The sequence below is a fragment of the Mus caroli genome, unplaced genomic scaffold (genome assembly GCF_978045245.1).
Source record: "Mus caroli unplaced genomic scaffold, Mus_caroli_1 scaffold_9, whole genome shotgun sequence".
Lineage (NCBI taxonomy): Eukaryota > Metazoa > Chordata > Mammalia > Rodentia > Muridae > Mus > Mus caroli.
Genome location: NW_028227264.1, coordinates 82,386,032 through 82,411,469, shown reverse-complemented (window position 1 = coordinate 82,411,469; position 25,438 = coordinate 82,386,032). Strand labels below are relative to the sequence as shown.

Sequence of the window (25,438 nt, the reverse complement as noted above, 5' to 3'; positions counted from 1 at the left end):
AATTTGGGGGCTTATGACTCCAGGGGTTTCGAGGCTACGACCATCATGGTAGGGAGAATGGCATGATGTAGGCAGTGGTTCTAATGCTAAGGTCCTGTTCTCCAATTGGTTCTTGATTGATCAATAAAGATGCCAGAGGTCAATTACTGGGCAGAAGGAAAAAGACGGGACTTCTGGTCCCCACAGGCAGGCTAAGAGACACAGGAGCAGGAGAGAGATTTTCGCCATGCTTTAGAGGGAAAAAGTGACCAGCCATGTGAGATCGTGGGCGGAGCAGTCATGGGTCGCTTCCCCGGGTGGGAGATTAGAAGCTCAACTAAGCTGAGGGCAGTTTTGGGTTGCTGAACAAGGAGAAGGCAGCTGAGCAGCTGAAGCTGAGGGCAGATTTAGTGTGCTGAGCTGAGAGTACTGGGAAGGGCAAGCTAGCCTCAGGAGATTAGAAGCGCCCAGCAATTGAGTCAGTAAAGCAGGTTGAAAAATAAGCTCGTGTGCATGCGTGTGCGTGTGTGTGTGTGTGTGTGTGTGTGTGTGTGTGTGCGCACGCGCGTGTGAGTGTGAGTGTACAGGTGTGTTTCATTCATGGATCCAAGGGAACCTGGACTGGGCTGGGAGCAAGGTTCACCTGGAGCTTAAAGTGGGGTAGCAAAAACTACACACAAAAGCATCAGGCAGGCCGGCCTGGTGCTGGAGCAGCAGCTGAGAGCTCACCTCTAATCCACAAGCAGGAGGCAGAGAGAAAGAGCTAACTGGGAATGGTGTGGGGTTTTGAAACCTACAAGCCTACCTTGAGATACACCTCCTCCAACAAGACCACACCTCCTAGTCCCTACCTAACAGTTTTATTAAACTTAGACCATTCAAAAATGGGCCTACAGGGCCATTTCCAGTCCAACCACCACTGAAGAATGACCTTGAACTTCTAATCCTCCTGTCTCCATTTCTCAAGTGCTAGAATTATTCATAAGCACCACATGCCTCACTCTGGCCCAAGGTGGTCTGGAACTCACTACACAGCCCGAGATACTAGGAGCTCATAGTGATTCTCTTGTCTTGGCCTCCAGAGTGCTGGGCTAAGAGGTGTGAGCTGCCACATACAGTGTAGGCTCTGGTCTAGATATGGGGCTCCTGCCGGAAGGGTGGCACTCGATCTACAGGAGCCAGTCCACAGCATCTTAACATGGTAGGGATGCAGTCAGAAGGCCATCTACTGTGTCCCAACCAAGAGCAGGCAGATGAGGTTTCATCTAGAAGTAACAGGTGGATTGGATTTTGACCTCAGGACACATCCAGACTGAAGACAGATGGGGGACATCTGAACACGGATGACAGCTCCTGTCCCCAGAGGGCTGAAGTAAGAGGAGAAGAGCTATCACTGCATGGCCCATCTACTTAGCCCACAGCCGAGCTCAGGGCTCTTGTGAAATAATTAGCTCTTGACCCAATTAGCTGAAACCAAGACCAGGAAGACGGGGCCAGGGGGTAAGGCAAGATGTATATAGGCTTCGGTGATAGTCAGTCTTAAGCCCAGATCCTGGACTAGCTTTCCAGGAAGGCAGGCCCCTTAGCCACAAATCCTCAGTGTTTCCATCTGCACAATGGGATTGTCAGTTATCTACTTCATAAGGGTATAGGAGAGAGGAAATGGGGTAACCCAAGGATCCACTGGCTGTCACACTTAACAAACTACTGGTTTTCCCACGTTACTAAGTATCAGAAAAATATGAAAGGGTTTCTCAACTACCAATACAGTATGTGCGTGTGAAATCCAGAGGTCAGTCGGTATCAGGCGTCTTTCTCGGAATTACCCACCGCACTTAGTTTTCATTGTTATTATTATTATGTGTACAGTTGTATTCTCGTGTTTGTGCACATGTGCCACAGGACAGGTTTGGAGGTCAGAGCACAACTTTGTGGAATTGGTTTCCTCCTTTCTCTTTTACATGGGTCTTGGGGATTGAACTCAGGTCGTCTGTCAGGCTTGCCCAACAAGCACCCTCACCCACCAGGCCATCTCCCTTGTCTGCATCTTTTTATTCTGAGACAGGGTCTCTCACTAAAGCTAGAGCTCACCAATTCAGTTAGACTGGCTGGCCAGTGAGCTCCAGGAATTCCCCTGCCTCCACCTCCCTAGTGCCCTGGGGTTACAGCATACTCACACCTGCCTTCTTAGGAGGGTGCTGGGATCCAAATTCAGCTCCTTATGCTTGCACAGCAAAACCCCTCTCAGTGAGCCGTGTCCCCATCCACCACAGCTACTCATAATTTTGAGCTAGATGTTTGAAGAACACAGGGCCTGGCTCGAAATCACTGTTACTCTTTTAAACAACTTTAACATCCTTGGTCTGGAGACAGTAACAGAGCGGACCCCGTCTCAACCACAAATGCCATTCACAGAGCAAGCTCTGTGACCCTACAGTGAAACAAGGTGCTGACTGTCCCTTAAAGTCCTTCTGAGCACACAACAGCACAAAGTGAAAACAAAGGCCAGCCAGCTATGTCCTCAATATGAGTCACAAGGACCCACTTACGAGCCACCAAGACAAGAGACACCATGACACATATGGCTGCTTTGGCCCTCCTCGGAGGGAGTTGGGATGGTGCAGGGACCAGGGCCCCATGCAGGTTCTTTCTCAAGTGTCACTGTTTCACAGCAACCCGGGCAGTAATTATGTGCACAATTGGGGAGAAAGACCTACGGTCTTTGCACTCAAGCCTGAGAACAAAAGCTGATTTTTTTTTTCTTCCTATCTAATATTCGTGCTTTTGCAAATTGCTCCAGGGGGCAAAGCTATAAGCACTGTCAGGGAGGTGAGCCAGTTAGCACCCAGGAAGGGCTTCCTAGGAGTCTACCTACATGTCAGAACCGTGCAACAAATCGTACAGCACATGTGTGATGAGGATGAGACCCTGCTCCGGTTTCAGGATGAAATGTCACCACTGCTGCAGAGGGCAAGAGGAAAGCCAAAGAAGGAACATCCTACACTCATCACAATGTGTTCTTTATAATAACCCTCTACCCATGCATCGCTCCCATGCAAGCCTCGCCGCACCACCCAGAGGACAAGCATATAAGGTGGCCGGATCTCAGTGTGTCACCTGCATTTGGTTCCATTTCATTGACACCTTACAATTAGCCAGTACTTGCCCAGATCCTGGGGACAGCAGATACCAAGCCTGATGCAGAACCATTTAGCAGGTTGACAATGGGCAGAAAGGTCCCCACTTCTAAATTCTGATCATTCTTTACAATCCTGGGGGTCGGCATGAGGCGAAACACGTCTCCCTCAGCAGTGAGGACCCCCAGCTAGGTGTTTGGAGCAACAGACATGAGATCAGACAGGTTTGGCGTAGTGCTAACTCCACAGGGTCTGTACTTGAGGTCTTAGAAAGGGAGATTCTGGAGCCTGCCTTGTCACTTGGAAAGCTGTGGAGATAATAAAGAGTCCCATGAGGATTAATGAATGGGTAGGAAACGCCTGGGCCAACTTGGCCTCTGTGGATAACTTTGCTATTTTACCTGCTCACGGACTCCAGAATCTCGTCTTTTTCCACCTTCAAGGCCCCTTATCTGAGAGGCTGCCCTGGTCTGCCTATTTCAAACTGCAAGCCATTCCCCAGGCTGTCATCTCAAAGCCCCTTCTTTTTCTTTTTGTTTTTGTTTTTAACTGTTTTCTCCTCAGTATTTGTCACTGGCCAACAGACCCTAGAGAAACATCTCTGTTCTGCCTGCCTGACTAGGTTTATCATTGACGAGGACACAGATTTTTGTCTGTTCTGTCTCCAGAACATAGAACTGAGGCTCCCTCGTAATAGGCACTCAACAAGAATAACCTGGAAGTCACGGAATGGGCACCGTGGACAGCCAAGGCCTGCATGCTGCTCTCTGGGTTCCAAATTCTGTGCCTCTGCACCATACCATAGGAAGTGACCAAATCCAGTGAGCTAACGCTGTGGGCCAGTCAGAAATGTGATCCATCTTCTGGGATTGCTTCAAGTGAACAGCTCTGAACTGAAACCCAACCACTGGGCCTTTCCAACCGAGGCGACTTCTCAGTGGGCTTTCTCCTCCAAGCTCTTCTGTCAACCCAGACAAGCTGGAGAACAGGAAGGACTCCATGCTGACAGACCCCGTTTCTCAGACTCTCTCTGTGTCTCTCTGAGACACATGTGAGGGGGTAATGTTAACAACACCCCTTGCTATGTTGCTTAACTAACCTCAAAATGACCACACACACGCGCACACTCACACACACACACACACAATGCCGGGTTCACTGTTACCCAAGGGAACCAACCACTTCTGATGGTTACTGATTATCCTCAAAATAAGTTCAGATGACCCTGAACCCAAAAAAGGGTCTGAGAAGGTACCACTAGACCTTCCATTCATTGTTTTATATTCCAATAATGAAGCTGGGGCTGAGGAGATGGCTAAGTAGGCGCAGTGTCTATGTGCAAGCACGAGAACCTGAGTTCAAATCCCCAGCACCCACCTAAAAACACAGGCACAAACAGTGCATGCCTGTAACTCCAGCACTGAGGGGCAGAGGCAGAGGATCCTTAGACTTCATCAGACAAGTAGCCTCACTGAACCAAAGAGCTCCAAGTTTAGGAAGAGAGCCTGTCTCCAAAGATAAGGCTGAGAGCCGTCAAGTCAAACACCCGACATCAACTTCTGGCTACCACCAGCACATGCACCTCATGCGTACACTGATGCATGTGTGCACACACAAGCACCAAGAAAATGAAAACACAGCCAGGCCCGATCATGGGTGCCTACAGTCTCAGCACTTGGGAGGAAGAGGCGAGAAGACCAGAAGCTTAGGTCAGAGTGGTCTACAAAGCTGTCTCAAAAATGAAAACATAACCATGCATAAGGAACACAGATCATCAGAAACAGCCCCGCGCCCTCTAACCTGTCACCTGAGGTTACACACCATGTGTGACGTGCTGGGCAGATATCCTGAGAGTTGGGACAGACAGGCAACCAGAAAGTGGGAGCCACAGTGGCCATCTTGTAATTATCCCCTGCTCTGGACATACTTCACTGGATGGAATGTGCAGAAAAGACGCTCAGACAGGTTGACAGAGGCTGTGATCAGCTTGAACAAACCTCCTATCACAGATAGAAGGCAGACGTAAGAAGACCTGAGCGCAAACCAGACACACAAGAGAGAGTACAATCCTTTCTGGGGACCATCCGGCTTTCATGCGCCACATTTCAGCGTGAAAAAGAACAACAGACTCACAGCTGGTATGGCCAATCAGTGGAATTATCCAGAACACAAAGGAAAAGTGATTATATGTCACCATGACTAGAAAGGACCCAATCCAAGATATTTACATGATCATACAGTATTGTGTGTAAATTATTTGTAAACAAAGCTGCAGAGGCCGGAGATGCAACGCTCGCTCTGCTTCCTGTGCTGTGTGAAGTTGATGCTACAGCTTCGTTTGGTCCCTCAAACGAGACATACTCACTCAGAATGTGAAAATCTACCAGGAACAGAGGCCACGTGCCTGCCTGGGATGCTGTTTAGCTCCTGACAAAGCATCCCTGGAGCAGTGAGAGAGGTTTGCAATAGCATTATAGAGTCGATTCCCAATTTGTCTTTGTTTTGGTCTTGCACTCAATAAATGGTTCCAGACCCAGCCTGAGAAATAGTCATGCCAATATGCACCAGGTTATAAGTTATTACACATATACTACTTCTGCTGGCTGGAAGTTATTCCAGATATTCTGTGCCTCTGGCTACCCAGCAACTTTAAATACACCTAATTCCCTTCGGTAAATACCCTCCTCCTTAAATTATCTAGGCCACTTACTACTGTCTGCCTTGGGCTGTAATAAAACAAGAGCAGAGAGATTTGGAAGATTATAGAGGAGACAACACTAGAATCTGTTTGTTCCTGATTACCAAGCCGGGCAGGTCCCTCTTGTTCTGAGTTATGTGACTGGCAGAGATGGGTTAGAAGAGAAAGCTCTGAGACTCACCTATCTACTCTAAATGTTTCCTAAACCCCTCTGGGATAGAAGGATGCCCATGACAAGATCTTTGCCCTGACAAGTCGGAAGACCAAGGCACAACAAGTCAAGTCATAACCACAGTGCATTTCTGAAAGGGCTGGAGGAGTGGCCCAGGTCATGAATGTGCTCTTCCCAGGAAATCTGTCTCTATCTATCTGAACTTCAAGTTCAAGCTCCAAGTTAAATAAATGATTCCCCTTCCCTTCCCATTCTGGCTCTTAACCAACCTCATCAGTAAAAGTCATAAGAATTTTCAAAAGATCCTGGGGCTTGGGAGGGCTCTTGCAGGCAAGACATGAGCACAATCCTTAGAAGTCAGGTGAAGAGACAAAATAAAGCAAAACTGGATGTGGTACTACCTTTGAAAGCCCAGCCTTGGAAAGCAAAGACAGGCTCACTGGCCGGCCAGCCCAGCCTACTCAGCAAGAGCTGGGTCAGTGAAAGACCCTTCCCCTCATCCCCCAAAATAAATGAGGGCTGTGCCCAAAGGATGCCGGTGACTCCAGACAGTTAGTTCCCTCTTATCTGCCCATGTACCTGCACACATGTGAACCTGCACATGTATGTGTACCTGAACATGTGAATATACAGACACAGAGAGCATTAAGTCCAGGGGCTCTGAAAACAGAGGGTAAACAGAGAGGGTTGGGCAGGCTGCAAGCTGTGTAGCTGTGAAGGGACCAGGGGTTAAGCCAACCCAGCACTTCTGCCCCCCAGCCAGAGCCGGAGCCTACCAGAAGTGCCTTTGTCCATCCCCTTACTGAGGTCACAGAGCACACTGTGGTTTACAAAAAGTCCCTTTGGGATTTAGCAAGGGGCTCAGAGGGTATCAGCTGAGGAGGTACAGTGTTGTTTTCTGTCCTACTAAGAAGGAAAAGGCTGCACATTAAAGGTCAGCACAATGCCGAGATGTCATCTACTGTGACACAGTCAAATGTCATCTGTACGAAAATGTGGGGGGAGATAAAGGAAACACCCACGTGTCATCATAAGGCACAGAAATTCACAGGGGAGGGACTGCAGTACTCAGTTGATTCAGACCCAGGCCTTCCGCTCCCAAATCATTATTAGTTGATTTAGTTCATGTTTATATCAGTTGCCCTCAAGCTGTGTGTGGGTGTTTGCTCTATAGATCAGACCTTATATGTTCTTCAAAAACTGAAATATGGAGATGATAATGGTGGGGGAAGGGCTTGACATGGTGAGCACCCTAATCAAGTGCATGGGTACTGACTCAAGATAAACAAAGAATGTGATCCTGAGGAGGCCTTACTGCCAGCCTGGCTTCATTTGGCAGCTCTCCCTTCCCCCAGTTCCTGCTCAGACTTCCCCTCCCTCCCACAGTCAAGGCCAAGTCACCTTGTAAATGTCACCCTATCACATTTGATTCCCACAAAAAGTATAAATCCCGGGATATTGTAATTTACAGATCAGATGGGGCTCATGATTCAGGAGAAGAAAAAATAAATAAATAAAAATAAAGTATGTCCACAGAGGGACTTCTGTTTTATTTCTCTGAATCTTCCCTCAGAAGATGCCTGCTAGCCAAGACATGTATCCCATGGCCTCCAGAGTAAAAAGAGGTCTGTCTGCGTTTAAGGAGGGGAAGGGTGGGTACCTGTGCTGGGAGCCTTTGATTTCCTGTTTTTAAATAACTGGATGGATTCAGCCCATCATAAGCACAGCGATTTTCAGCCAGACAAACATAGACAGCACTTGCCCCTGTTAGAGGGTGCAATTCCTTATTCATCACCTCTATTCTCAAAAAGTCCCTAGCCAGCCTTTCTGTGGCTCTGGGTCACCCTGGCACCCTGGCATTTCAAGGGACAAGGAAGTGAAGGCCCTGACTGGAATCCACCGGGCTTACCAGGGAAGGAAACTGCCTCATCCTGGGGCTGCTCTGAAGTCCTGTGAAGGTCCAGACACTTACTTCAGCTACGGAGGGGAAGGAAGAGCCCAGGCTCAGAAGGTCTCACCATTCAATTATTAAACCTTGTTTTCAGAGACCCAACGGCCCCAGTGTTGAGACCAACCTGGCAGCTTTTCAAAGGGAGTTTGAATAGATAAGACAAGAAGGGCCCTGAGTATTGGCGTGATTCCAAACCTACTCCATGTATAAGCAAAAAGATTCCCTAATGTAAAATTAGCCATGTATAACAACATGGAGATAAATGATAGCGAGCCAGTGATTTGCTCGGGGGTAGGTAAGGCGGGACACACATGAAAGTCTGTAAACTTAAAAGGCTGTGGCTTGACTTTTGTCTCACACTCCAATAATGACTCACCAGAATGATATCCTTGTATCAAACAGATTTACTGAATGAGATATAAAATAAACGTTGGGATCTAAACTAATTGTGTGTGTGTGTGTGTATGTGTGTGTGTGTGTGTGTGTGTGTGTTACAGTCCCCTTATCTTGAAATGACTGGGACCAGAAGCTTGTTGGATTTCACAGTTTTTGAATTCTGAGAGATCTACAAATGTAAAATGAGGTATCTTGGGGACTGGACCCAAGATAAACCAACCATTCATCTGTGTGCTGCAGTCCCCTTAAACACACAGCCTGAGGTGACCCCACACATCTTCAGTCTCCTGTGTTGTGACTTATGACCTATCATGTGAAACCAGGTGTGGAATTTTCCACTCGAGTTTCCATGGTGGCTCTCAAAACCTTGCAAATGTTAGCACCCCTTGGGTTTCATAATCTCTGGTAAGGGATGTTCAGCCTATGTATGCATTCTATACTATGGAGAGAAAAAAAAAAAAAAAAAAAAAAAAAAACAGGTGCCTCTGAGTGGCGAAGAATGGAGACTTGTTTCCCTTCTATACATCTCAAATGTACAGATCAGAGATTAAAGTCGTGCTCACAGATGCAGTCTGTGCTCAGCCTGACCCAATGGCGTCTTTAAATAAAGGCTGTACTCTTCCCATACATTCATCCTAGGCAAAGAACTCCCAGGTGACTCCCAGTGAATACACTGCAGAAGAAGAATGCAAGACAGAGACTCCTCCCTGGCAGGCTTCTCCAGGAACCGTAGCATTTAAATAAAAACCACAATCCTAGTGAGAAACACAGAGGGAGGGGTGAAGAAGCATCCCTCACAAAGTACCGCCCGGGACTCCCAGCTTTGCAAGAGGTGACACCAAAGGATAGACACAAAAGGCTCCATCAAAGGATAGTCCCACTGTCTTGGGCAGGCAATGGGAGACATTTTAATGGGAGGGGATGGACTTCCACAGGCTGTATTCACAGAGGGACTCACTCGGGTGAAGAAGCAGGCATGTGACTCTGATCTCCAGCTCAGAAGTTCACACCTATGGAGGTGTCCATCATGAGCATGGATTTCTGTACGTCAGTGGCTAATTGAGACCACCCTTCCCCAGCATCCAGGACACAGAGAAGGATCTTCGGGGCCTGGTGCCTCGGGAGCTGTGCAGTCAGCCCCGATATTAACAAGTTTAAACTGGGTCCAGTCACCAGAGAACTAGGAGTCTGAGAATGCCCAGGCACGCCTTGCCGCAGAGCTGGAGGGAGAAGCCAGCTGCTGCTGCTGACCAGCCCTGAACTAGAGCTTCCTGGAGCTAGAGACAAGGGTCAACTACTTCATCCATTCAGCTAGCAAATAGTTTATGGAAAGGCCTCTATGTGTTAGGCCCTGTATAAAACACCCAGACTAGAGAGAAGCCTAAAAGCCTGTTCCTGACCAAAAAAGATATAAATAAATAAATAAATAAATAAATAAATGAAAGCACTTCCTGAAGATTATTAACTCAGGAGGTTGAGGGTTTCAAAAGAAAACTGCCTAACTGACCGTAGCCCACTCCTACTAAACTTTTTCTCAGTGGTGTAACGGATGGCCAATTACTCAAGTTCGCAATTACCCAAGCTTATGACCTAGAAAAATACAAAAGACAGTGGTCTTCAGACTAGAACATCAGGAGGCATTTGCCAGCCTAAGAATTAGGCAGAGTTTGTGAGGTTGTTTGGTTGGTTTTGGTTTTGGTTTTTGTTTGGTTTTTGGTTTTTGTTTTGTTTTGTTTTTTCCCTCCCACATACCCTCCAGCCAGCAAGGAAACTTAAAGAGTCCATCTCCTTCACCGAACTGCTTTTCTACCTCACAGACAGGAATCCAGAGAACCCTTGCCATAGGGCTTCAGATCTAGGGTGTGTTGTAGTCCCTTCTGCCTCGGCCAGGCTGATCTGAGAGATTCCCCAGGTAAAAAGACTGACTGTACCAGGGGACTTCACAGACTCTGTCACTTTAAAATTCAAAGGGGGGGGGGGGTTGAGAGCAAGCTCTCCAGGTAAGAGAGTTTGCTGTTATTGCTGAAGACCAAGGTTTGGCTCCCAGCACCCACATTTGGTGGCTCAAAACAACCTTTAACTCCAGCTCTAAAGGATTCAAACCCTCTTCTGGCCTCTGTAGGCACCTGCACACATATAACATGCACACACATGTAGGTTCCACCCCACCCCCACACATAAAAATAAAAATTCTTAAGGGGCCAGAGAAACAACTCGAAGTCAAGGACATACATACACTGCTCTCCCACAGGACCCTGGTTCAATTCCCAGTACTCACACAGAGGTGGCTCCCAGCCATCTGTAACTCCAGTTCCAGAGGATCCAACACACTCTCTGACCTCCATGGGCACTGCACACACACACACACACACACACACACACACACACACGAGTAAGGGAGGGGGTAATTTAAAATAAATCTTCTCTTAGAATCTTTTTTTAAAAACTCAAAGCAGAAAAAAAAAAGATTTGATTTCAACTATCAACCATAGATGAAAAAACAAGAGATAAAAAATAACAACACTGTTTCCAAATCATATTTTTATGCCCATATACTAGTACTGACAGGGAGTTCTGCAGCACTATGTATAATTTCAAGTAAGAACTTTCAATCAAACGTCTATAGGTTCGTATCCAGGTCAATGTTTTGAAAGTAGCATTTGCCTGGCAGTAAAAGAGGGCTTAGAAAAAGCAGGCTCCTCGTGATATGAATTATAAACAAATGTCATTTAGTGAAAAGAAAGGAGACCAGGAAGGGAAGGGCCCAGCAGGATCAAAGACAGTATTCAGTGACCCACAAGCTTGGACAAGGCTAAAGTTCCAGAAGGCTACACTGGAAAAAAAACCCTACAGCCACTTCCAAATCAATTGATAAGTTAATAAATTCTGATGATTAGAAAGCTGGAAACGCAAGGCCCTGGCTATAGGTTGTGAGTTTCTTCCCCCGTGTCTTGAGTAAAGCTTATTTCGTAGTTCACCGCAGGATTCATGCTAAGGGAATTCTGATGGACAATTTACAGATGCACAGAGGTTCACGTACATTCCTTCCATACACTCCTGGTCTAAGCACTTCTGCTGAGAATTACCGGGCACGCACCATCCCAGCAAAACTTGAATAGGCCTGAACACAGCTCTGAAGTCTAGACCAAATCATTGGGCCCTTTGTTTAAACAGCGTGAGCTTCATTATATCTGCATACCAGCCTGTCCTCTAGCCCTCTGGCTTGGTTCTGGGTGGCCCCTGGAGCTTGGCACTCTTGAGATGCCCGTGTGTCTGGTCCCACCCTCTTGCAACCCAGAATGCCAGCAAAGTCCATTTTTAAATTCTCTCACAAGTTTCACAACCACAGGTTTGAGTAAGGAGTTTGCTGACATTAGACTAAAAATATGAGCTGCAAACAAAAGCCATCTTTTACCAGGACTGGCTGGGGTGTCCCGGGTAGCACAAGACCATATTCTTGGCAGCCAGACCTCCTTAACAACTGTTGTGAGCCCCAAAAGGAAGAGAGGCCAGTCTGTCCCTGCGCTGTCAAGGAATCCTTGCCTGTTTGATGCAAGGAACAGCTTTATGGCTCTGCCTGGCTTGATGAATTCGCGGCTAAGTCTACTGAAAGTGTTAGCTATATACATAAAGAAGGCGGGAGGCAAAAAAAACAGCCTTATTTCCCTGGAAAGATACGTGTTTCCACCCCACCCCCTTCCTCCCTGCTATTAGATTATTGTAGCGACTCTGAGGAGTCAAAATATGCCAAGGTGACCCAGTACAGGTCTATTGATCCAGAAGAAATGGGGAAAGGGGTTTCCGAGTCTAAGGCTGGGTGGCCACATACAGAACCTTCTTAGAAAGTCCTACCTGTTGGGCTTCTAAACCATGCAGCACAGCCCGTCCAGGGCACTCCAGGGCGCCCCTCTCTTCTCTAGCCCCAAACTTTCCTTCTGGACCCCCGGGATGAGGGGTGCCTAGGCCCTGCCTATCCTGATAGGAGACTTGATATTTAGCCTAAGCCAGAGAAAACATGAGGAAGGATTCGTTCCTGTGCTGCAGAAGTCTCTAAATGCTCAGAATCCAAGAAGAAGGGATGAAACTGCACAAAGTATCTCCAAGAGCTTTGATGGTCAAAGTGCAGCCCAAAGGCTCTGGAGTTTGTAGCTGGGGGTCTGGGGCCAGGAGATGGTAGACCAGGCCCCGAAGCAACAGCTGCAAAGTCACTCTGGGGTGTTTTCGCAAAATATCTCCCCCGATGGAGAGAAGAGCAGGGAACCTACCCACCCTGTCCCCATACCTGCTCTGCTGCTGAGCTTGGAACACGTGGTAGCTCGGCTTGGGGCTTCCCAGGCGGCTGCAGGGACTCACTACCTCGCCGGGGCGTGCACCATTCGCCCGGGGGTCCCCAACCAGGAAGAGGCAGCGCTGCCTGGCGCAGAACAGCCCGCTGCCAGCGCCTGCTTCATCTCAGCCCTCAGCAGCAACCCAGACAGAGTTTTGTAGTCTTCCCATCAACCCGGGCAGCTTCCAACAAGCCCTACCTTTCTATGCCACCTAGCCAATAGACAAGACACAAAGAAAAAAAGAAAAGAAACGGGGAAAAAAGGAGGCAACAACACGCGCCGCTGTCTCTCCTTGCCGTCTCAACCTCTAGCCTGGAGATGGGAGGAAGAGGAAGCGCACCTTCTCTTCCCATCCCAACTCGCGAATCCGCGGATCCCGGCAGTGAAGAGCCCCAAGAGGCCGAAGGAAAGAGGTGAGGTTGGAAGAAGCAGAAAGCAGAGCGAGAGAGGAGAAAATATCCAACAAAACCACGCTAACGCGCCCCCTACCTGGGTGCAACATACTTTGGAAATAGAAGATGACCAAGATAAAGGATCCGAAGCAAGTGGCCAGCACCATCCGGCAAATTCTGTTCATCCTCATCACTTCCAGTAGCGCCGGCTTCATGGCTTTGTCCTGGCCGCGGGGACCCGGCTGTCCGGGAGGCGCGTCCGGAGCGCAGAAGCGGGGACCCCGCTGCAGGGGTACCAGCGCCCGGGAGGCTCAGAACAGAGCTGGCTGGGCTCCGAAGCTGGCTCCCGCTAGCTTCACCGAGGCTCTCCGAGGCCCCGACTCTGGTCTCGGGGGTGAAAGGCGCAGGAGTTGGTGTGCAAGTGTGGGGATGCGTGGCCCCGGCCGCGCGCTCCTGCCGGTCCGCCTCGCCTCGGCTCGATGCTCCGCCGCCTCCTCTGCTGGCGCCTGCGGCCGCCGCTGCCTCCTCACGGGCCGGGCGACCGGGATGCGAGAAGGAAGGTGCCGCCGCCGCCGTGCACTGGCCTCTGTGACTGTCCAGGCCCCCCTCCCTCCCTCCCTCGCCAAAAGCTACTTCATTGCGCTCCAGTGATCTATATATTCCAGGGCTGGGTTTTACCAAACGCAACTCGCAGCCCCCAGCGAGGGGAGGGCGCCGGCGAGCGGGGAGGGCGGGGCCGCGCCGGGGCGGAGCGTCGCCTCCCCCCGCCCCTACCCGAGACGTGGTCGCGTCCAGCTGTTTCCCGGGGAGTCCGGAGTGCGCAGCACGCTCCCGCAGGGTCCCAAAGGCCCTCAGTCCCTGGGCGGAGCTGGGCCGTTGTCTCGAGGTTGCGTGAACGTTTCCATGACACAACCGGGATGGGGGAAAACCATGAATAAGATGCTGTAGTGCTGCCACCCGTTCTCCGGTGTGGCGAGAAGCAGCTTAGGTGACAGGCAAACGGGAGCCCTGGTGACACGCGATCGTTTAAAATCCCTGGGCGGTTTAGCAGGGGAAGTTGCCCCACGCTCCCCTAAGAGCGGATGCCCTTCTCATACTGATCAAAAACTGGGCAGTTCCGTTTTTCTTTCAAAGGACAGCTCAGCTTGAGGGCTGCTTTTGCAAAGAGGTTAAAGAGAGCGGACTTAAAGTCAAGGTTAGGGAAACTGTTCAGGCATCCCAGGATCTGGTGACTGCCACTGCTACGCCTTTCTGACACGTGCCCTCACCCGCACCCCTCGGGGCAAAGCGGGTTTGTAGCTTTCAAAACTGTTTCACCAAAAGGTACAGCTTTCTGTAATTTATTCAAAGTGTATGAGAATCAGTCGGACGGATGTGAAAAGACGCCCCTAAAAGTCCAACAAAGTGTTGGGAGTGGGAGGGGGAGATCCAAGCCAGCTTAGCCTTGGCAGGTAGAGAGAAAGATGGCGCTGCTTTCCTGCATTGTGTAAAATGTTGTTAAATGTTCAGCTCCATGCATTTGGGTGGCCAAGGATCAATAAGGTGGACGCGGGTCAATGATAAGGAGATCACTTTTATGCCAGGAAAGCAGGGTTATTGTAAAGCCTGACCTTTCTACTTTACCATTAAATGCATTTACAGACTACTGGATTCCATAGGACAGTGTACCTTTGAATGTGTCTCTTCACAGGGGCACTGATAAATTCTTATGGAATCTGAATGTAATGGGCCTTATCCTCCCCTCACATTTGACAGACTCACAAGTTGCTTTCTGATGCATGTATCCAGAAACGCCTCCAAACCTCCTCTTCCTTCTCCTGAAGTTTTCCCCCTCAGCAGAGAAAGTCCGACGCCTTCCTGTGATTCAGATGGAAGTCAGTTACAGGGAGATATTTATGCAGCCAGTATTATTTTGCTTCTCCTTTATGAATGAGTTGCTTGCTGAAGGTGGCCGAGATATACATGCTCCAATACAAGCCACTCCCCAGGGAGTCCTCACATGATGTGAGTAGGCACTGCTGTATAGTCTCCTAGCGCACTGGGTGGGAGGATGGGCCCCTTGCAGAGGCATATCCCCCAGAGTGCCTGCAGGGCTGCTCATTACAGGCGTGCCAGTATCTTCTTTAACCAAAGCACGATGAAGAGAGATGTACATGCCTTTCATTCCATCATCTTTCTGCCCAGAACAGAAAACCACACTGTTGAGCCTGGACATTCATAATAAGCCAGTTTGGGCAGTCACACACCCAAGGAAGACGTGAGAAATGTGATTCTTTTGGGGTTTTGGAAGATTGAGTTGAACCATGTGCCGGAGAAAGACGGTGAGCCTTGCGGGGTATCCATGCTTGCATCCTCAAAATCTGGGTTGGTCCAACATACAGAATCAGAAGAGGCTGTGCCAGTGACTTGCCACCTCTTCCAGGAAGTATCCTCTAATTTCTCACTGGGATTCTCTTTCCTCCTCTGTGCTCCAGATCCAACCCCACCTCCAGCCACTGTGCCCTAGAGACAGAACTCTCTCCTGAAGGATCAAGGTGTCTTCCTCTCCCTCCATCCCACTCTGATACCCAGTACAACTGGCACACAGCAGGTGGAAGTCACAAATAGCGAGGTATTTATCTCTTAGACTAGGAAGGTAAGGTAGAACCCTCTCAAGTGTATGGTCATAGCCAATGGCAACAGGCTATGACCCTGTTGTCCACAGCATACTTGTAGTCAGTGGAGAGGTTCTAATTCTTATTCCCATGTCAAGCTGTAAACTTACCAACTGCAAAGGAAGTCTCCACTTTCTTTCTAACCTTATTTCCCCTTTGCCTGTGCTACCTTACTGACATTGACAAGAAAAAGGACAATCAACTGATAAGATGTGGAGAAAAAAAGAAGATTGTATCTTTTCAGTGATGACCCAAAGTAAGACGACTGCTTCTAAAGCCAGGCTTTGGGCATTGGCTTTAGCTCAGTGGTAGAACTCTTGGCTAACATGCATGAGGTCCTGGGTTCAGTCTCTGCTCCAGCAAAATAAAATAAGTCAGCTTTGTTTTCCTAACATATCTGTTAAGACAGGCATGGTTATATGGCAATGACAGAGAATCCCTACTTTTGGTGCCTTAAAGCACTTGGGCCACACCAACAGCTGCTGTTTATCTACTGTGATGGGCAGCAGGGCTGTACTTTGGATATGTTTCCCAGACGAGGTAAAGCAGCATCTTTAGAACAGAGGTTCTCACCCTTCCTAATGCTGCAGCCCTTAAATATAGTTCCTCATGTTGTGGTGATCCCCAACCATAAAATTATTTTTGTTGGAACTTCATAATTGCAATTTTGCTACCAGTATGAATTGCAATGTAAATATCTGTGTCTTCCAGTATTCCGAAGTGGCCCCAAAAGGGGTTGCAACTCACAGGCTGAAAGATGTTGTTCTAGAATGGTACCCTTTGCAAGGCTTGAGAACAGGGAACATCTCACCAAATAACTAAGTCATCTTAGCCCTCAGGGGGTACATGGGGTTTCTGAGCTTCATTTATTGGCCAGGACCTGTCACAAGGCTGCCTGGAATCACACCTAGGTCAGGAAGTGTGGTTCTCCTATGAACCACAAGTGGAACATGTGTGGGGAGCCGCCTTCCTTCGACTGACTCGGCTGGCTCTTCAAATCTTGTTTCTGTCATTTCTCTAGACTCTCCTTTGCCATGAGGTGGGGGGTGGGAGATATTGGGAGGGATGGCACTGAGCTCAGTACTGTGCTGGGTCCTGCCTTGATCACTGTCCAAAAACAAAAATGCACTTGCAGGGTTGAAAGTCCAGCATGGCCTGGGGGAAGGGGAGTTGATGGAGCAGAAAGCCCTACCTATGCCACGGCCCTTGTTAAATTGATTTTTAAAAGAATGAAATAGATGCAAAAATCCATAGCTCCAGGTGGCACCTTTTGTGAGCAGTGAACAGGCAAGGTGTATACCCAGTCCCTCCAGTCCCATCGTGCTGAGCTCAGGCTCATGCCTGTGGATTCTGCCCACAATGTACTGTCCTGTTACGATCTTTTAAAATTGGCATGATGCCCCTTTCTGCACTTTGTTGGAGTGAGAAATGGACCCAGAGTACAAGGAAGACAGAGAGCCCTTCAGCATCGTCCAGGAAGACGGTGAATGTGTCTCCTACCAACATGGGCCGGGGGGCCTCCACTGGCTCCTCCAAGGATCATTTTTTCCCATTTGCATCTCTGCAACACCTCTGGAAACAAGGTACACTCAGTTAGCCTGAACACAGTCAATATTTGTGGAGCTGAATTTAAAACCATTTGCCCGCAGCACCGGGAGATTTAGGGTATAAATTTTCTACAGGTAGGTAAACCGCAAATACACAAGTGGGTCACTCACAACACGGCTCTGCGAACAAGCTCTTCCTCGCCTTGCCAGCTTCTCAGAACTAGACTGGAAAGAAAGAAGGGGAGAGAGAAAATGGGGAGGGATGAGGACAAGACACATCTGGACAGAGGAAGGAATGAAAGGAAGGGGGAGAGAGGAGAGAATATAGAAAGGAAAGAGAGATGGAGGGAGGGGCAGAGGCAAGGAAATGATCAGCAAGACGGAATCAGTAAGGAGAGGATTCTGGGAAGAAATGCTGCCTACCCTGTCTCACTTCAAATGCTACTTCATCCCTCTCCCCAGCTTGGACCCTGAGATCTCCTGGTGACCTTCATCTCTCAAATGGCCCAGAAATAATTCCCTTACTTACATTCATTCCTTACAAATAAGTCTCACCCCGTTTCCCCATTGGCTTCTAAACGCTCATCTAGAGCCTTGGAAGCCCTCCAACACCCCTCCAAGTCTGCACACCCCAGCCCATACCTCGATGACGGCCTTGCGTCCTGTCTTGTCTCAGTCAGAGCTACCTCTCTCTAGACATAGCCTCATCCCACAAGCTTTTATACACTTCCTTTTCCTATTCACACCCTCCTTTTACAGAGGAGGATACTGAGGCACATCCCAGGGGCTCAGAGCTAGGACAGGCAGATCCAAGATCACAAAGCTAGATGCAGCACCTGTCCTTCAGGGTCATCCTGTCTCCTGTGCAAGCTGGGAGGCGGGAAGAAGGCAACACCACCCCCATCTCTGGGTTTGGTTTGGTTTGGTTTTTGTGGTTTTGTTTTTCCAAGATAGGGGTTCTCTGTGTTGCTCTGGCTGTCCTGGTACTCAGAGATCCACCTGCCTCTGCCCCTCCCCTGCCCCACAAGTGCTGGGATGAAAGGTGTGCACCACCCACCACCTCCCAGCTATGATCACCTCTCTAAGCCTGACTCTCTCTACCTGGTGACTGCTGGGTCCCTTCACTGACTTCTCGGCCTTACCAGCCCCTCCACACTGCCTACTGATGCCTCTCCCCCTCCTGCCCTCCAGCCATAGCCTTTCTGAGGCTCACTTTGGTATTCACATATTTGTCGGGAATTTGTTGAAGTGCTCCTCTGCTTTTGCTTTCCCCAACCTCCATTCTTTTTAACCCTCTCCACGCCCTCCACTCTGTTCCAAGCAGGCTTTGAACTGCCTTGGCCTGCCCTGGGGGTTTGATAAAGGCTTTCAGTGAGAAAACCTTGAAACTCAGAAGTGCCAGGGAAAGAAAGTGGGCTTTGAGAGGGGAGACTTGAGTGTCTTCCTACCTTTTGCTTTGAGAAGCAGCTTTTCTAGGTGCCAGGGAAGGTAGGGACCTGCCATAGTGGCTTCATTGTCATGAGGATCCAGTGCCCTAAACATGGTTCAGAAGTTTCTGGTCCACCAGCCTGAGGGAGCTTCAAAGACTGAACCAATCAGATGGGTTTGGGTGAACTGTGTGACCAATGCATAACAAAGAGGACTTTCTGTGATTTGGTGCCAGGGCCAAATAAAGATGCTGAGAAGAGCCCCACCCCCCCACCCCCGGCAGTGATGGCATGCACCTTTAATTCCTTCAGTCCCATACTAATTAGTAATTAATTAATTAAAAGAGCATTAATCCCAGCACTTGGAAGGGATCTGAGTTCGAGACCAGCCTGGTCTACAGAGTGAGATGCAGGACAGTCAGGTTATTTATTATTAATAAACCCTGTCTCAGAAAACAAAACACACAACAAGATACTGAGAAGGCTGGCACAGTGGTACATCCTTGGAATGCCAGCACTCAAGAGACTGAGGCAAAGGATTGCTTCAAGTTGAAGGCTAACCTGTGCTATATAGTGAGCCTGCCCCACTTTACTCCAACCTAGACTCAGAATAGACACCCACCAATCAACCATCTTGCTCTCCTTGGAGTTTTGCCTTTTCAAGAGTTTCATATGAATGAAATCTTACTGTATAGAGCCCATCAGGTTCATTTATTCACTGGGTGAAATTTTAAAAAATACTTTGAAATTTATTAACCTCTGACAATATGTGTTTGTATTAGTGTGTGTGCATGCATATGTGCATGTGTGTTCTCATGTGTGCATGTGTGCATTGTTCATGTGTGTGAGCGTGTGTGTTCCTGTGTGTGTAAGCTCAGAGGTCAACCTTGGGTGTCCTTCCTTCTGCACCACCCACTCCCTTGTAACAGGGTCTCTTACTAATGTGAAGTAGTCTGTGCTGGCTGGCCCACAAGCCCCAGGGATCCTGGTGTCTCCATCTTCCCAGCACCAAGACCACAAGAGCAAGCAAGCCCCCATTGCCCAGATTTTTAACAAGGCTTCTAGGAATGAAACTCAGAGCCTCGTGCTTGCAAGGCAAAAAGCATCTCTCTGGGTCCCTGAAATTCCGTCCCTCATGGTACATCTTACTGCTGAGCAAAGTATCGCTAACGTTACACCCAAAGCCACGGACCCTCATGGCAAGCGTACATGAGTACACGTGTGTCACACAGAAGACAAACTGAGCCTTGCAAATACCAAAAGGACTGACAGATAGTCGTTAAGTGCCAAAGGTGGGATTTGAACCAAGGTTATACAGCACCATGACCCACACTTTAGAGTGGAACTAGCATGTTTCTGTGTCTCCTTGTCAGCACGATGAGATCTGCCCTCACAGCTGCGAAGGGCTGAGATGCTAGACACAGAGGAGGAGGCAGGCAATACGGGGCTGGGAGTTATCTGGTCATTAGGCTTCCACCTTTGCGCCCTCAGTCTTGCTCACACTCAGACTCCCCTGTGGTGTGTCAAGTCTACTAAGTCTCCTGGATGAAGGCCCTCGGCCTGCCTCTCCTGAAAGAAGACGGTGGGAGGAGCCAGGGAAAGCAACTGTACCCAGTCCCACCCTTCTGCCTCTCCTTGTGGCCCTGATGAAGTGAAGAAGCATACCCCTCTGGGTTGTTGACTCTCTCTCAACATGAAAGGACCCCCTCTAAACCTGTAGACCCCCCAAGCATTGTGAAGTGATAGAGAGTCCAAAGACCGGAATCACCCATACACTCAGTGTTAGAGATTTCTCTGGACAATCTCTTGGGTTCTGAGGTGCAGGCAGCCTGAGAAGTGATCGTTGAATATTTTACCCCTAAAATGCAAAAACTCCTGGGTATCAAAGAAAAAGGAGCAATATGAAGTAGATGATATTGTGGCTGAAAAATGAAAGAAAGAAGCTTTAACTTCGCTGCTAAAGAGTCGATACAAGTGGCGCACGCCTTTAATCCCAGCACTCGGGAGGCAGAGGCAGGTGGATTTTTGAGTTCGAGGCCAGCCTGGTCTACAGAGTGAGTTCCAGGACAGCCAGGGCTACACAGAGAAACCCTGTCTTGAAAAAAAACAAAACAACAACAACAACAACAACAACAAAAGAGTCAATACAAACAGTTGAGGTGACTTCACCTAGCTCAGTGACATGAGAATAAAAAGCATGCAGGAGATTATTCCTCGCTCACACACAAAGGAAACAGTTGGCTAGGAACAAGCATTGAACCAAAGATGGAAGACACCATTTTAGCCTACCAGAGAAGGAGGGTCTTTGTAAATAATGCTTCCCCTTTTATGTTGGAAGAGACATAATAAGGAGACATCCATCCGCTCCTGGTAGTCGGATCCCTTCCCATTCTCCTGGGAAGTCCTTTCTCCCAGCAATGGGGCAGATGTACCTCACCACGTGGCCTCAGGCTTTGGACTCGAGCAGATATGCATTCGCCTTTGGGGAATCAGCACGTGCCATTATTAAGCTCAGTTTTGTCACCTGTCAGGTGGGAACATCTTTCCCAAACTCCTTTTCTGCCTGCATCACAGTTCCTGCTGTAGCTTATATCCAGTTCCCAGGCTGTTACACACTGCAGGTCTAGATGGAGAGGCTCACACAATAGCAGGGACACAAGCGTCAAAGGGGACTTGGCCCATCTCTCCCCATTGATGGCCCCTTCCTCCCATACAGAATAACAAAGGATTCCAAAGGTCAGTCGAGGCGAAGTGTATTCTATTATTTAAATGTGTTCTATTTTCCCCATGTGTTGTGATAAAAATGTCTGTGAATGTCAGTTTTATCTTATTGTGGTTTGTTTTTCTGGTTGGGTTTTGTTTTGTTATTTGAACTGTCAATTTGACACAATCTGGAGTCACCTCGGGAAGGAGTCTCAGTGAGGGACTGCCTAGGCTGACCTGTGGGCATGTCTGAGGAGGTTCATCACGATGAATGAGAAGACCTCTTACTGTTGGTGTTGAGTAGTCACCAGAGAAGACTGCTTGGGCGTGGGTTTAAGCCAATAGAAAGTCTTTATCAGCCAGCCGGTGACTACACTGTGTGCTCAGAATCCCGAGCCTTTCTCAGGCTGAGCTTTTAAGCACAAAGCCCACGTTCTTGGTTGGCATGCTACAGTTAACAAGGTTAGGAGAGACTTTCCTAGAATGATGGACTTTGATGGATTTGCTTCTTTGTTTTCATTTTTGGCAGGTGGCGCTGTCTGTGTGCTGTGTTTTACAGCCTGAATGGCACTTCCATTATGGAGTCTGTTGGGCTAAGGTCTGGAGGCCTGTCACACTGTGGGCGGCACCACTCCCTAGGTCAGAGGTCTTGGACTATATAAGAGTAGAAAAGATGAGCTATGCACTAACGTGCTTGCTCTCTGCTCTTGACTGTGGGTGTACCGTGACCAGTCCTTCGTATTCCCACCGCCGTGACCTCCTTGCTCTGATGGACGTAACCTGGACTGTGAACTAAATAAGCCCTCCCTTCCTCACATCACTCTTGTCGGAGCATTTTATCACAGCAACAGAGAAAGAACTGAGACAGTGTTCGAATCTGATCTGGGGTGAGTTGAGCGATGGGGGAAGAGTCAGGCCAGGCTCAGGGTCTCCACACATCGCGAACTAGCTGCAGCTGTGTGGACTGAGCAGCGTCCCACACAGTTTGAATACTGATGTCCTAATTATCAGTGTGAATGTGTTTGGAGACAGGACCCTGTGGTGGTTAATCTTTACTGTCAGCTTAACCAGATTGTTTCTATCGTAGTTTCAGTGGAAGGGATGCCCATCCTGAATGTGAGCAGCACCATCCCACAGACTACGGTACTACACTAAACAAAAAGGAGGAATTAAGTTGGGTTCCACTGGGCATCAATCTGTGCTTCCTGACTGCAAACGCACCATGAACAGCTCCCTATGTATGCGTTATCATGCCTGCCCAACCCCGGTGGATTGTACCCTCAAACCATGAGCAGAAACAACCCCTTCCGTAAACTTCTTCGTCAGGCATTTTCTCACAACTACTGAACAGTAACTAATAAAGGCCCTTATGGTAGAAATCAGCACTAAATAAGGCCATGAAGATGGGTCCTAATTCAACGGGACTGGAGTCATAAGGAAAAACAACCGCTTTCTGCGCATGCTCAGAGGAAAGGCCACTTGAGGACGCAGCAAGAGAACAGAAAACTCCAAGTCTCCCTAGGAGCCGGCTCTGCTGGCTACTTAATGTTGTACTTCGGCTTTCAGAGCCACGAGAACATGTTGTCTAAGTTGATGGCATTTTGCTACCGTAGTCTGGGTGACTCACAGTGACGTGGGTCCATCACTTTATGGAAGATGTCTGTCATGCTCAAAGCTTCCCAGAGTATTCAACCATGCCTACTACGGTAGGAAAGGCAGCCATGCCCTCCCAGCATTCTGCAGACTCTGCTACTCTGACACGGTGGCAGAAGTCTGGCCTGGAGCAGCTGGGAAGTTTGCGGAAGCCAATCCTAGGTCCCTGTAGGTGAGCCGTGGAGTTGTGCCAAGGAGCAATGTAACAAATCTTCATGAACTCGGTGACTCAAAACAAATGCGCAGTCTGACGCATGCCTGGGAGCCACCAGTCCGAAATCAGGATGGCTGTCGGCACAGCAGTGCTCCTTGGAGACACTATAGGAGAGTCCTCCCTGGGCAAGTCCAGCCTTTGTTGACTCCATGAATTCTCAAGCTTGTGACATACTACGTTGACCCTGTCTGTGGCTTTCTTTGTGTTCGCCTTTCCTTATATTCTGACTCCTAAAAAGACCCCTGTTGCTGGATTTAGGGTCTACTCAGATAATCCTGGGTAATGGAGATCTATAACATACCTGCTGAACAAGTCACATCTACAGTTCCCCAGGCTTGCGCGGTGTGGACATCTTCTCAGTGGCCACCCTTCAGCTCACTACAGACAGGAAAACAAAACACTTTTCACAGAATAACCCCACAGGCTCGTATTTCTTGTTCAGTAGGCACATGCTAGCTTCTCTGGCCTTCCTGGAATTTTTATGAACTATGGGGAATCCTTGAAACACTCACGGTCATTTTCATTTTTTTTTTTAAATAAAGTCAATAAATCTGTCTGGCTTTGAACTTGCTATGTAGCCAAGGATATCCTCTTTGCCCAGTCTTCCCAGTAGTTAGAGTGTAGTGTGTGTGCTACCATGTATGGCTGTAACAATCTTAAGGCAATGGAAAAGTAGGCCTTGAGCCAAGAACTCTGGCTGCTGCATCCTTGATTGTCCAGTCTGGATGTAGTAGGCTCTGGCACCTGCCCTTGATCTGACCGTAGAATTACCAGCTAAGCTTGGCTATTGGGCTTTTGTTTTTGTTTGTTTTTCCGAGACCCTTGGCTGTCCTAGAACTCACTCTGTAGAGCAGGCTGGCCCCAAACTCAACCTCCAGCAGTGCTAAGCTTGGTTATTGTAAATAACTCATGGGTACCATCAATATTATGAACTCAAAGGACCTTCTTTTTTTTTTTTTAATATGCATTAGTGTTTTGCCTGCATGTATGTCTGTGTGAGGGTTTCATATCTTGGAGTTACAGACAGTAGTGACCTGTCATGTGGGTGCTGGGAATTGAACCTGGGTCCTTTGGAAGAGCAACCATTGCTCTTACCCACTGAGCTATCTCTTCGGCCCTCTCAAAGGGCCTTCTTAATGGCCTCTATCAGGGTTGGTAAGGGAATGTCTCTGGCCCCTCAAAATGATATTTTTCAGAAATACTGCTGAGTTGACTGACAGGTATCTGGAACAACAATCTTATTCTGTGAGTTTAGATCTCAAATATTCAAGATGTTAAGTACTCTCTTTATGATAATGACTAATCTGCTCTCTGAAAATAAAATTAAGACCGCTGATCAGCCACAGAAGAGCAGTGAATGCTAATTAGGAACAGCAGGATATGAGTTCCCAAAGCCACAGCCCCAGCTGGGAGTGATACTGCTCAGAGAGAGGTTCTGGAGAGCTCGCCTTATATACTTCCGAGTAAGGACAGAGCATGAGACTCAGAGTTCCCTCCCATCTGGCACCAGCCAGCCAGGTGTCTTGAGCAAATCACTCCCCTTCACGGGGTCAGTACCTGCCTGAGATGAACCCCAAGAAAGCAACATGCTGATAGACAAGGGTTGGTTAAGCCTGTGTAAGGATCTGATGTGGTGACCTTTTAGCAGGAACACTATGCAGGGGAAGGGACTCACTCTTTCTGCCTAGATTTAATTGCTAAGTCAATGCTATGTAGATGAGAAGATGCAGTTTTACAACGAGCTTATGCTCTGAGTGTTGAATTTTAACCAAGCCAATCATGAAATCATCCTGTGTGACAGATTTCAAACCGCGCAGCTATGTTAGCCAAGAGCATCCAATCCAGGTCACCACCTCCAAATGCCCAGAACCAAAACGTACTTTCTCAGCTCCAGTTATCGGGACCCTCTGAGGTGAGGCTGGACTAAGACATCACTGGGCTCGGGTCTCAAGCTGTGTATCGGGCTCCGTGGCTCTCTCTAGCCCTGAACTCTGCTGATCCTTGTGGGTTTCCCCGTGGTGAGGGCTGTTCCCCAAACCTCAGGCTTCCCTTTCTTAAGCTGGGCCCCCACCCTACCTCCTAACAGCTCAGCAAGGCTTCTGCTGCATTCTGATTGGCCCAGCTATGATCACCTGCTTACCCAGCACCTATCATGGTGGCCAGAGACTATAGCAGCGCCTCTCCCCC

General features: G+C 48.6%; 1 protein-coding gene across 2 annotated transcripts in view; it reads right to left on the bottom strand.

Annotated features, from left to right (window-relative positions):
- Chst11 (carbohydrate sulfotransferase 11) overlaps window positions 1–13,763 on the bottom strand; it is a 213,404-nt gene extending 199,641 nt beyond the window's left edge. The window contains exon 1 of one of the 2 annotated variants that reach the window (XM_021174779.2): window positions 13,151–13,763. In XM_021174779.2, coding sequence (XP_021030438.1) covers window positions 13,151–13,268 — 118 coding nt within the window. In that variant the 5' untranslated portion in view covers window positions 13,269–13,763. The remainder of the gene's footprint in view (window positions 1–13,150) is intronic. The other variant, XM_021174780.3, reaches the window with a different exon arrangement.
- Between the last annotated feature and the right edge of the window lie 11,675 nt (window positions 13,764–25,438).